This window comes from Ictidomys tridecemlineatus, chromosome 2 (genome assembly GCF_052094955.1).
Source record: "Ictidomys tridecemlineatus isolate mIctTri1 chromosome 2, mIctTri1.hap1, whole genome shotgun sequence".
NCBI lineage: Eukaryota > Metazoa > Chordata > Mammalia > Rodentia > Sciuridae > Ictidomys > Ictidomys tridecemlineatus.
In genome coordinates, this window is record NC_135478.1 from 184,847,065 (window position 1) to 184,861,088 (window position 14,024).

Consider the following 14,024-nt stretch of genomic DNA (forward strand, 5'->3'; position numbering starts at 1 on the left):
CTTCTTTTACATTTTATGTCTATGGGCTCTTATTTGCCTACTGGCAAAGAGTACAATGTGCCTTTAACCCCACTCCCACCCCCTCTGCACATGTGCTCACACACAGTGTCAACAGCAATGCTTGGAAATGTTTATGCAGTTATTCCTGATTTTCAATATTGTAATTGCTTTCTTTAGATTGAATACTGATCATTTCTTACCCAAAATAGTATACTTTCTGTAATTTCACACCTAAAAATAGCTTAAAATGCTTATACCTACTTTAACCCCACTCAAATTAGGAACTTGCTAAACATAGACAAATATGAGTGGGTATACATACACGCACACCTATTTCCCCAAAGGAAAATAAAATGTTGTTACTTCAACAAGGTGTATGTATTAGCTTTTTAATCACTGTGACAAAAACACTGAAGAAAAACAAGGAGGAAAGATTTACTTTGGCTCCAAGTTTCAGAGGTTTAGCCATTGTCAGACCCATTGTTTCTGGTCTGTGGTAAGGCAGAATATCATGGTGAGGGGTGTGTGATACCCACCTGCTCACCTGATGGTGGCCACTGGAAAAGAGTGAGAAAAGGAAAGACCAGGGATAAGATATAGTCCCCAAGTGTATATCCCCAAGGACCCACTCCCTTCAATAGGTCCCACCTTCTACTGTTTCCACCACTTCCCAATAACAGTCCATTCAGCTATGAATGTGTTAATGGATTGATCCATTGATTAGGTTGGAGCCCTTATGATCCAATCACTTCTTAAAAGGTCTACCTCTGAACATTGCTGCATTGGGGACTAAGCCTTCAACACATGAGTCTTTGGGAGACATCTTGGATCTGAACCATAATAGCATAGTTAAAATGCTTTCTAGAATTTCAGTGCCTTACTTCAAAAAAAAAAAAAAGATTGCCATTAAACTATGTTCAAAAGCTTTTGCTATTGTACAGCAGAGAGTTCATCTGATCGTACACTTAGAGATTATCAAAGTTGGAAAAATACTGTATCCTATTAATCACACTCCATTACTTAGATCCACATGATAGTATCCCTGCCAAGTGGCTACTGTTGATATGGTTATATAGCTTGCGTGAAACGGAAAAGAACAGATACTCTCCAAACCCAGAATATTACTAGTAAGACATTTATTAATAGTATTGTCACAATTATTTCTAAAATCCATTATTATTTCAATGGTGAAGAGGCAGACACCAGACTAACTCAGCCAGATGATTACTACAATCCAGGTCACAGTGTAATGCAGAAACAGCTGAAATACTGTCAATGATACATTGAAACATGATGGAGCAGCTACAGGAAATGATAACATTTTATAACATTTTAAAAAAAACTCAGAGAATCTAAAACTGAAGTTTGCATGTAGATAAAGATACCAGAAAAATCTTTTATTTTTAAGTTAATTCTGTACCATTTTCTTAAAAAATAATCTATCATCTGTAAAATGCCTATGTTATTGTTTATATCAAGTGATATTTGCATTTAAATACTTTAAGGCAGTTAAATATAAATTTATGTGTATGTTCATATAAAAATATATATAAAAATAGAGTATTTGAAGGAAGTGGATATTCATACTAAAGAATTGCTCAATCAAAATAATTTCATTTTTGTATTTTAATGAAATTGAGGTATTTATAAATTATGTAATTTCAGCCATATTTTGAATTAAGCATGTCAGCTTTTTTTTTCCTCAAAAGAAAAACAATCCTTTAAAAGCCACCATAAAGGTGAAATGTAATCTCACAAAAGAGCATTTGCATAATTAGGAAATTAACCATTTTGAACCTAAAAATATAGAAAAGAAAATTTTGGATACTGGTATTAAGTACGTTTTGTATGTCTGCTACCACTTTTATGAAAAAATAAATTTATGCTCTATTCTAAATTGGATTAGATATAGTTGCTCAAGAAAAATGATACTATAAATACGAGTAACAGTACTATTTGGGGACATGTGCAAATGCTTTATGCTAACCCACTTAGAATACATAATCCTTTGCAAAATATTTGTGTAAAATGTAATTGTAATCTTCAATTACATAGTCTGTCAATAGCAGCAAACAAAAGCTTTGTTGCATAATATCATACATGAAACATAATAAAGTAATACATGAGGAACTGTATTTTGTTCCTTGCTTTAAAATGATCTAAATCATCAATTTAGACTGCAGTTACCCATCTAAGTTCACAGACAAGACAGGAGGGAATGTTTATGAAAAACACAAGGAGTGAAGAATTAAATATTGGTGTATTAACTGTAAAATATTTAACTTCCTGTTTCTCTCATAGAATCTCTTCAAAGTCCTTGTAGGGCAGCATTTCTGTTGATTCCCTTTCAGTTATAAAATTTTTAAAGTTTAAGAAGAAATGTTTTTCATAAGCATAGGATTCACAAAGTCTAAGTGCTCCTAAAAGCCACATTTTCTCCTGGTAAAGAACATAAGCAAAATTCCTACTTGCATGTGGAATGTAATTGCTTGTTTGCATTTTAAAATCAATGTACCTGCAGAGAATTTAACACGATACTGAAGAGCCTGATCCTCTTTCCCTTTTAATTCAAGTGTCTATGTTCCTGTTTATAATCAAAAGGCAATACCCGGCCCACGGTGGTCCTAGATTTTGATTATATTTCAAGTAATCATTTTCTAGCTTTGTCATTCACTCTAAAACCAACTAATTGTTCAAATTCACATCTTGACTTTGTAAAGCTATAGGAAAAACTTATTACTCTTTTTTTTTTAAAGCAAAATGTGATTGGTGTGCAGGTGTGTCCTGGTGTGCATGAGTGTGTGGTTGATCTAAAATACAAGTGAGGCACATTGTTTGGTTCTCTGCCCATCATCCAGGTGAGAAGCTCGTCTCCATCTCCAAACTCAGTTACTCTTTAGGGAGCCCGCACGGTCTTTTTACTTGCACACATTCTGCTGAGAAGGATTTCAGAATAAACCTGATTTATTGGACCTCTGACATGATATGGTGATTGAAGATTTGTTACAAAGTCTTGTTGTAGTTTACTTTGATTGCTGAAATATTTTCCCACTGTATGATTCTTTGATCTTTTCATTTTAATAAAGTGGAATTCTTGGGATAACTTTGATTTCACTACCTGCAAATAAAGAGCAAGAAAATGAGGAAAAAATCAAGGGCATTTAGGTCCTGCATATGTCAATATTACTAATTCTCAAAATAGAATTGCATTTCTGCCACACAGATGTTGCCTGAAGGCCACAAATACAATTTACATAACCAAAAACCAGGGTAACTTATGTTTCAAAGAAGACAAAGGTTGAAATTAGAATTCTTGTCATTTTTCATACCTCCAGGCAGCTGTTCCCAATGCAACTAAGAAACTATCACAGATAATGTCTCCACTACACCTGTGTATGTTGTGTGTGTGTGTGTGTGTGTGTGTGTGTGTGTGTGTGCGCGCCAACACTATTCTGGTGTTATGTTTGGTTTGGGTCAACAAACCAAACATAACACCAGAATAGAAATGACACTCTTGTGTCTTTGCCAGGCCATTGATTCAGACTTGGTACTCTAAATCTGTCATTGCACCCTTCCATAGAGTGGCAGCTAAAACTATTTTCAGAGAGAAAAAAAAGTATTTTTCCATTGCAGATCCCTAAAGTAACACTGGCAGGTAGTGGTTTCATTTCTCTGGGTGCTTAGTGTGCCATGAAATCTGAGAAAGAGCTCATGCTTTATTAACCTAAGAATGTTGTGTATTTGCTATAGTTTGATCCTAAATATTTTTGCACGAGTTGTATTACAAAACATTCATAAAGCATGAAAAGAATTGTAATCAAAAGTTTTTTCCCTTTGTGGCTCCCGCTCCTCACCATTCATTTCCTTTCCAGATAATACCAGTTTCTTCGTGATTCCATTCATAGTATTTTATGAATATTTACATACACTCACACATATAAACTTTTTGTACTTTTCACAAAAAGTTATTCAGATGGAATCCTAGAACAGTCAGCCTTAATCATTAGGCTGATAGAATTCAAGTTTTTAGCACTAAAATTCAGGGGCGCTCCCCTGAGGTAGGGACCACAAGAGAGAGATGGGGGAAGTGTAGAAGTAGAAAAAGAGAAGAAGAAAAGGAAATGAAATAAGGTAAGAAGTTTTGGGCAGCTTTACAAATAAGTAGCAAATCATGAATTGCATTATTTTAATACAACTGTAAAACATAATAAACTATTGTTGATGACTATTAAAGTAATATTAACTCACAAAGAGTTTTTTAAAAATTCTTCTGAGTCTTATGTAATGATTTAGGTACATATTTTTTATTCCATATAAGAGAATGCAATGACATATTTATCCAAAAGAACTAAAATTGGCATTCTATAGTAATACAGGCACATCAATATTTATAGCAGTCTAATTCATAATAGCCAAGGTATAGAACCATCCCAGGTGCCCATCAACAGAAAATGGATAAAGAAAATGTGGTATATGGAGTTTTATTCAACCATGAAGAAGAATGAAATGATGACATTTAAATGGTAAATGGATGGAAGAGGAGAATATCATGCTGCGTGAAATAAGCTGGATTTAGAAAGTCAAGGGTTAAATATTTTCTCTCATGTGGAAGCTAGAGCAAAATAAATGGGGAAAAGGCAACAGAGTGGATCTCACAAATATATAGGGGAGATCAGTGGAGCAGAGGAAGAAGAATGCAAGGGAGGGGAGAAAAGATAGGAAAAGAAAGGAACTATGGATGAAATTGACAAAATTATGCTATCTACATATATAAATATACCACAGTGGATTCCATCTTTATGTGTATCTAAAAAGCATGAACTTAAAAAAGAAATAGAAGGAAGATCAGTAAAGTAGAGAAAGGGAAGCAGAGGGAGGAAGGAGGGAAAGGAAAGAGGAAGCACTAGGGACTGAAATAAAGTGAATTGTATATTATGATTATGTCAAAATTAATTCCACTATTATGTATAACTAAAATGCACTAATAAAAATAAAATAAAAAGAGATGCCATAAAAACAGCCCCCCTCCAATAGATATTTGAAAAGAAATATATAAAATATTGATATGGTAGATAAGTATTTTTAATACATTGTAAGTGAACCTAAAGCATTTTTCAAGTTTTTTGAATGGAAAATCTATAAAGAACTACACCAAAATGTGAACAGTAGCAGAACTTCTGGTGAAGGGAGATTTCAGGTGATTTCTAGATGTATTCATTTAACTTTTGGTCATTTTACGCAATGAATGTGCAATACTTTATAACCATAACATTTTGAAGCTATCAGCATTTTGAATAAAAAATGTTAACAGTAATGTCTTTTAAAACAAATTACACCTTGGTAACCCCCCAAAAGAAGAGTTTTCCTGTAGTTATGGGAGGTTTGAATCAAGTGACTGTTAGGAAGGGTATTGAAATCAGCAAGTTGTGGTAAGGATTGTATTTTAGAGATCAGTTTGCAGTTAACCACTGATTAATATTCCAGATCCTAAAGTTGCAGGATTCTATTAAGTCCAGTTCTTTCCACCCCTATTTGGTTATACTGTAACTCCAAATTTCATAGGCTACAGAGGGGCACCAGTGTTTTCCTGAAGGTTTTGTCCTTTTAGAGAGGTCTATGCTCACTCAAGATTAGAGAACAATCTTCTGGAAATTTACTTAAGGAAACACTTAAGCATAAATATAACATTCAATCTTGAAATAATATTATTCCAATGTTCTGAAGCCGAAATAAGGTAAATTTTGCATGTATGATTTTATCATAAGTTCAGGCTTTTGCAAATTGCCTGATGATCTGCATGCTAATTATATGTAAAATTGTTAAATAGAAATAGATTCATTACAAGACAAAAAGTTACAGTTGTTTAAACATTATGTTAGCATTTTGTGCGATTTCAGGATTGAATTTCATGTTTCCTTTCAAAAGTTGGATAATGCTAGTGTAGATGTAGGCAGCAATCTTTGGATTCATAAATAGGGTACCCCAAAATACAAATCTCCAGTGAATTTGCTGAAGCACATAGCTTTCACTCAAAAGTAGTGTCCATATTTTTTCAGAGCTCAATGGGAATGTGCATAATTAGTATCTGTTTTTAGAGATCACTAACTTGATATCTGGGAAAGGAAGATGGAATGATGGGGTCTCCTCTGATTTCTGTGGGCCAAGCGAATGCCTCCCAAAGGTTAATACACATATTATACTATTTGAAATGGACTCTTCCACACGTATTTGGTGATTGGCTCAACAATACTTAATTCTTTTGGTTTCTTTTTAAAAACTGTTTTGCAGGAAACAAAGATGATATTTCCTCATTGTTTTATTAAATAAACATTGCGTTGATACCAAATCCCAAAAGCTGACAAATATATAGAATTATTTCAGTTTTGATGTGTCAAATTATTTGTAAAAAAAAAATAATAATTCCAAAATGTGAGTTAAATCAGGGGCTTTTAAAAATTCCAGTATTGGGCTGGAGTTGTGGCTCAGAGGTAGAGCGCTCATCTACCATATGTGAAGCCCTGGGTTTGATCCTCAGCACCACATATAAATAAAATAAAGATTAAAAAAAAATCCAGTATTATTTTCTATACCTCTGCCACATACAATTTATTTCAAGGATGCAAAATGTTTCAATATTATGAAATACATCATTGCAGGAAATTACTAAAGAATTATGTGGAGCTATATGTTTGTCTTGAAAACCCAAAGGAATCTACTGATAAAAAATAATGAGATATTATAAAGTCGATATTTAGAAATTATAAAGCTTTTCTATATCTTATCAATGATTAACAGGAAATTATTTGAAAATACTAAACAGCTTCACTAAATTCAGCAATAATCTATAGGCTGCAGGTGAAGAATGTATCAAAAGTTTAATGAGGACTGAGGATGTGGCTCAGTGGTAGAGTGCTTATCTAGCATGCAAAAGGCCCTGGAAAAATACACACACACACACACACACACACACACACACACACTCTGGAGACTGAGGCAGGAAGATTGCAATCTTGAGGTAGCCTCAATAATTCAGTGAGACTCTGTCTCAAAATAAAACAAATGAAATAAAATAAAAACAAGGGATGGAGATGTAGCTCAGATCCTCACTACTGCAAAACAAACTAAAAAAAAAAAAGTTTAATGAGATGTGAAAAATGTATGAATGGCCAGGTGCAGTGGTGCACACCTGTAATCTCAGCTATTTGGGAGACTGAGGCAGGAGGATTATAAGCTCAAGGTTAACCTGGGCACTTAGTGGAACCTGTCTCAAAATAAAAACCAACAAGGACTGGAAGTGTAGCCCAGTGGTAGAGCATGTGCAAGACCTTGATTGAATCCCCAGTCCTGAAAAAAAAAAAACAAATTAACAAACAAATAAAAAACACAAGAACAAATGAAAAGATACCATATCAAAGCTTCCCAAGCTGACAGAGGAGCTACCCCAATGGTAAGCATAACAGTATGACAAATTCTAAAATGTATCTGTAAGAATAAATGGAACTTTGCTTCTTTCATCTTCCCTCTACAAGCCTCTGCAGAGTGTGGGGGTTGGGGATAGAAGGAAATAGAGGGGCTGCTGATGGTGGGAATACTCATTTTACCATGATCTATTATCATTGTTTAATTAGCTTTTAAAAATTTTATTTCATGATGCTGGAGATGGAACCCAGGTCCTTGTGAATGCGGAGTACATAATCTGCCACTGAGCTACAACCCACCCAAGGTCCACAGTCTTTAGATTCTATGGGCAGCTGTTTTTCTCTGAACACTCTATTGCCACTCAAGAATACCACTCTTCCATCTCTAGCCTTTCTTCTGTTCTTCAAAGACCCATGCCATCGAGGGATAGCTTCTTCTAACATCTCCCCAATGTTGTCATCCGCCAACTTCTTGGGCTCTTCTAATCCCGTTATCTTTCTAGATATTAATGTGGTTTCTCATATCACATTGTGTCAGTCACTCATCTTGGAGTCATTCAATCTCTTGGATACGACAACATGGATGGGAGAGTAGTGCCTGTTTTTTGTGGGAGGATTCCAAGTTTGGGCTGAGGGACGTAATGCTATGTGGCCTGTGTAATGTTCAGAGGGGCAGACGTTCCTACCATGCTGTATTGATCATGGGGACTGGGGTTCCTTCTGACAATGTTTTTTCCACTACATAGCTTCTGATAAAACTTACCGTGCCTCCTCTCTAAGAGGTGTGATTCTCTAGGTTCCATGGTAAGACAAGAAATTATAACTAAATGCTAAAAATCTGGAAAAAAAAAAAAAGAGAAGTGTTTCACAGAAAATGCAACTTATTGGAGTCCAGGTTTTGGAAACTCTGTGATGGAGAATACACCAAAGGACAGAGTAAGTCAGACAGAGAACTACACATATATGAAACCCTGCAGAGCATAGAAGAGAGCTTCCATGGCTGGTGCCTGAGACAGTGGCAGCATGTGGGCTCTCAGAGAGACAACAAGAAATCAGGGGTGTCTTCCTGGAATAGCACTGAGCCTGGGAGAACAACCCCTTCCCAAAGCACATTGAAACCCAGGTGGGAGGACATGTAATACTTGCAAGAAGTAGTGTTCCATCATGAGCAGATGGAGGCAGAGTCAGGGTAAGTGGGGTTACATAGGCCATGTGGAAGGTCTATGCATCTCTTTTTTCCCATCATTAGAGAGGTCAGAGCTCTGAAACCTAGCATTCAGCACATTAACTGGCATGCAATAAATTTTTGTTAAACTGGCAAGTATATTTTACTTTGTATTACTGTGTCCCTCCCTTGATTCAGATGGCCAATTTCTTTGTGGAAACAACTTTAATAATCATGCTTTCTAGGAACTTGATGGCAAAATATGGTTTAAAGGCTAAGTATAAGCTGAAATTAATAGTGGAATGGAAGGAACAAGAATGTTCATACTACAGATTAAAATGCATTTCATAAACTACTACTGTTCCCTAAAATTTATACAGAGAAATAAGGTAGCTCTAAATAGAACCTAATGTTACATAAATGAGTGACTTTAAATGTTGACGGTTTAATACATTTAATTGCATAAGATTAAAATCAAGAAGGTAGGTTTAAAATGGAGCTATGTACCAAATTTAAGATAGTCTCCAATGGAAAAGGAAGGAGTTTTTTTTTACCGTATAGATATTATTAAAATTATTATTATTTGCTTTTTATTGGTTCTTTTTAGTTGTACATACATTGGGATTCATTTTGACATAATAAAGGCATAGACTATCATTTGCTCTAATTTGTGCTAACTCAATCCCCAGTATTTTCCTTTTCCCTCCCTTCCCCACCTCTATTCCCTCCCCTCTACTCTAATGATCTGACTGCTATGTACTTTTAGGTTTTTGTTGTTGTTGTTATTGTTGTTGATTAATTAGTTTGTGTTCTGTGGATGAACATGAATGCATGATGGTGAAATTCAGATGTTTACCATGAGCAAGAATTCAGGTAACCCTTTTGTAATTAACAACAACAAATAACAGGAAACAAAATGAAACTATATCTTATAAAAAAATAAAAAATATAATGATTTTTTTACATATGATATCCATCTTTTACTCTTCAGAGTTTCTGCGTTAGGAAACACATGGAGTAATTCAGATATGGTCCCTACCCTCAAGGGGACTATATAAAGACACATGTCTAAGATACTTGAAGTAAGAACAAGAATGAAGTGACTTCAAAGACATTGTCTGGGACTAGCTCTGCAAGGTCAGGCACCATGTTGTTTCCATGTAATGAATAGTTCTTAGTACATTAGGAAGATTTAGTGCTAATTTATGGTGGGCATTATAATCTGTTTACAAAGCTATTAATTCTTTGAACTTATTTGTAAAAATCAGTATCTAACACTGCTGTCAAATTTCTCTGAGTTTTAAAATATTGCTTTACCTATTGGCATAGGCTCCACAGTGGACAAAAAGGAGTTAGCTACATTTCTAAGGTTTGGAGATGTATGCCAGCAAGAGACGTTTGATACCTGTGCAGTAAAGAGCAAATTGCTTCTTTCCTTTGATCTTGTGTGAACATGTGCCCACTTGGGTCCTTCCCAAAATCAGAACACCATTTAGGGCTGTTAAAATCCAACTGAAGTGTCAACTGGAAAGTAGCTTTGCAAGAGAGCTGCTAGCAATACAAATGTTAGGTTACCTCTGGAGAATAGTGATAATAATAAACAATCGAAATGAGTCATTAGAAGACATCAGTGAAAGATGTGAGCCTTGAAACAGAGACTAAGTCTCCAGATGTTTGTGCACAGTAATCAACTCCCTCAGAGAGAAATACTAATCGTTTGACACACCTAAATGCTTCTCTAAATTTGGGTGCAGATGTCTTGGCCACTGAAAAAGAGACATGTCTACTTAAGAAGGAAGCCACTACCTATGGTTAATAATTTATAGTATACAATTTGGCAAATGTTTACAATATTTAAGCATAGATGTCAAATGCCAAAACTTTTTTTCCATTTTAATAAAAAAATGATTTTTCTTCACCTTGTTTGCTTACTTTTTTTGTGACTTTGTCATGTTGAATTATATTGAAAATTAAGAAGAGGTAATGAAAGGCAATTGGTGTCCACCTATTAGATTAGCATTGTTTTATGTAATAAAGTGTTATTAAATTTTATAAGTCTTATATTACACTTTTTCTCACAGCAATGTTCAAATTTAGATTAAGTTACAGGTAAATATAAGCTTTCAAGTAAATTTTCAAAACAATTAATATTTTTAATATATCAACTATAGAAATTAGGATGGCTTAATTTGGGAGATGGGATCAAGAGCTATAAATATATATGCTGTGCAGATAATCACATTTTTCTATGACTCAGTGGAATAAGAATTGAAATTCTGTTCTTTAGAGTATAAAAGTAATGTTTACTTTTTCATGGGTTTCTTATATGTTAAGGATTCTCTCCGTTTATGATTACAGATCTATGTATAACCCTACATCATTAAGAGCTTGGGCACATGGCCTTTTAGAAGGCACACTAAAGGCCCCAATTCTATATGACTGGCTTGTGTTAAGACTTTCCAAGCAAGTGAAAAAATGTTATCAATTACACAACCAAACTAACATTGCAACTTTTACTATTAAATATATAATTACTTCAACACTCAAAATTGGTTTCATGTAAGTGTTCAGAATGATTGTATTACTATGACAATTAATAGCTGCATCTAAAATAACTTTGAATTTTCCAAAAGCCAGTACAAAACAGGCAGGCTTGGTGAACTGGAAAGTGCCAGACAGATTACAAGCAAATACCTTTCCTAAAACCGATCTTGACCTGAATAACCCTGAAGGAGCTTCTGATGTAGTTCCAGGTTCACAGAACAAAATAGAAAACAATTTTCTTGGTGCAAGTGTTCCAGAATCACCCTAGACTGGATCAGAGGGATGTTCTGATTACAAACATGTGTCATGATCATGAGTAGGGTCTGAAGAGGAATGAGGGTAATGGCTTTCTAAGACTGGAAAACACGAGATTGACCAGGCCAAATATGCTAATGTAGACTTTTAGGATAAATGTATGCTATTGAAATATTTTTTATTTGATGTAGTCATTGTGCAGCCTGCCATTCAATCCAAGATCCAGTCACAAAATTATGACCAGCTGAAAAAGTAGCCTAAGAATTCACAGAAATGAAATAAAAATAAAGCAGCAAACAATAGCTAGAAGCCAGTCTTTATAATTCATAATTCCATTTCAGAACATCATGCACTTTTGACAGATAATAGAGAATTCTTCCATTTCACCCTCTTCCCCAAATATTTAATTGTGGCCACATGAAATAAACTATGTTTTGATTGAAGGGAGTCCAGCTTTTGAATGGGCCAAAGATGCTGAGGATTAGGGGACACGTCTAAAATGTCTTTAAGGAATGAGTTTTGCTCAGTTTTCCGGGTTTCCAGATTTGCAATGAGCATATTGTCTGTCTCCCACCCTACTTCTAATCCCCAGCCTTTCTTATTCTGACAGCTGAGACTCTTAACTCCTAACTCTAAATCTACTTGACTAGTCTTGTGTGGACCAGTGTTTCAACTGCTGGCTTCACCATAGGGATTTTCTCAGCTCAGCTCTGCTTTTTCAAAGGAAATCAGTTATCTCTGGCCGGAAGGGCTCTCCAGCCTCCTGTCTGGCTGTGCATTCTAGGTCTGGGGAGAAGGTGAGGAGCTCTATCTTCCAATTGCCAACTTTTACTTTCTGTTTTCAGCCTCCAGATTCATTTACTCTTGACCTGTGTTTTTGACTCCAGATTCCGCAGTTCAATTTTAAAAGATACTGTAGGTTCCTGACTGCCTGGAATGCGGGTAGGGGACTCAGTGGTGTACCAACTTTGTGCTCATTTCCGACTGCAAACTATTTAGGACACTCGTGGTCAGGTGTGCCTCCTATAGTTAGTGTTTCTTTTCTCCAGGCTTTTAAAGTTGCAGTTTTCTTTGCCAGATCAACACATTTCATAAAATAAATTAGAATTTCTTGTCGGTTCTGAGATATTGTTCTTTTAATTTGGGAGGGGCGGGTAAATAGCTTTATGTCTGTAGAGTCCTAGGATTCAAGTGGAAAAGAAGATAAATGCTTCTGATCAATCTGCCACATTTAGGCTGTATTCCATGTATGATTTTGGACCTTGCCCAGAGTGTTTTCAGTGGGATGTTAATAGTTGTTCTTACAAAAAGAAAAATGGAGCACGTAGGGAACAAGGTCATGAAGAAACAGGGTATATAGGGTTGTCATTTCCTCCTTCTCCCCCCCTGCACCTTTTGCAGAGCTGAAAACAGCATCATGTTGGTACAGAGCACTAGAGGTTCACAGCAACTGTGGTCCCTGGGAGCCACTAGGAGAGCCCAGGGAGCAATTTGCCATTTTCAGAGAAAAACAAGAAGTGGCTACTAATTATGCTTTATGCTTTGAGTCTGATTTGCTGCTTCTTTCACCTGCTTAAGAAATAAGTATATTTTAGTTCTTTCATTTAACACATATGAAGAGCCTTTTAGGAAGTGCAATCCTTTTGAAAAATGGATCAAACACTTGAATTCATACAGCATATTAGATATGTTTGTAAATAAACTTAAAATATCAAAAATAAAAAAAGTGCTCTGTGGTCAAGAAAAGTTTGGAAAAAAATGGATCAAACCAAGCTAGACTTTATCTATCTATCTATCTATCTATCTATCTATCTATCTATCTATCTATTATCTATCTATATTTGATTCAGAGTCTTGCTGTGCTGCTTAAGCCAGTCTCAAATTCCTGGGCTCAAGAATCCTCCTGCCTCAGCCCCCTGAATTCTGAGAACTACAGGCATGCATACCTCCCATGGATCAAGCTAGATTTTATTAGCCATAAGAGCTTTGGGATCACTTAATATACTAATATTATCTGGGAATCCATAAAGTAGAGGTATATATAATATTTCTCCAACCACAGATCCTGTTTTCACCAGGCTAGAACATGAAAATAGCATGAAGGAAATGTGACTCAAGGCAGTTCAATACCTGTCTTAGTTTGGTTTCTTAAGGTTGGTAGTAGACTCTAAGACATAAGTATTTATTATGCAGTGAGGGCAGATATCTCTTTCTTAGCTGTACTGCCATTCTAGATGTCAGTAGCGCAGAGGTTGGGATGTATAGCCTAATCATGATGCCACAGTACTAGTTCAACATAATGACACTGACAACTCTTCATTCATCCTCTATTTAATTACTCTTCTTAAAAGAGAGATCCCAATTTAATTGGTGTTACCACCATTCAATATGAGATACTCACTTTAAAACAGAATTTTTGCACACAAACATCTTTTAAAGGCTGGGGTCTCCCAGCACCAATGAATTTATTTTCTCTTTAGGCTCTGCTCTCTAATCAGATAGTAGAAAAGGTTAGGGTTCACTTGCAGAAGATAAAATGAATAGTATTCATTTTATTCAGAAAAAAAACAATATGGAGTCATTTTTTTTTTAAAGCAGGGGGTGGTATAGCAATGGCAGGCAGTGGGAATTTCTGTGATTTT

At 35.4% G+C, this 14,024-nt stretch overlaps 1 protein-coding gene across 3 annotated transcripts in view; it reads right to left on the bottom strand.

Annotated features, from left to right (window-relative positions):
• Positions 1-1,121: 1,121 nt before the first annotated feature.
• Cped1 (cadherin like and PC-esterase domain containing 1) overlaps positions 1,122-14,024 on the bottom strand; it is a 250,834-nt gene continuing 237,931 nt past the window's right edge. For 2 of the 3 annotated variants that reach the window (XM_078040309.1, XM_013362253.4), the window contains exon 23: positions 1,122-3,118. In XM_078040309.1, coding sequence (XP_077896435.1) covers positions 2,897-3,118 — 222 coding nt within the window. In that variant the 3' untranslated portion in view covers positions 1,122-2,896. Of the gene's footprint in view, positions 3,119-8,181; positions 8,257-14,024 lie in introns of all 3 variants that reach the window. The other variant, XR_013435263.1, reaches the window with a different exon arrangement.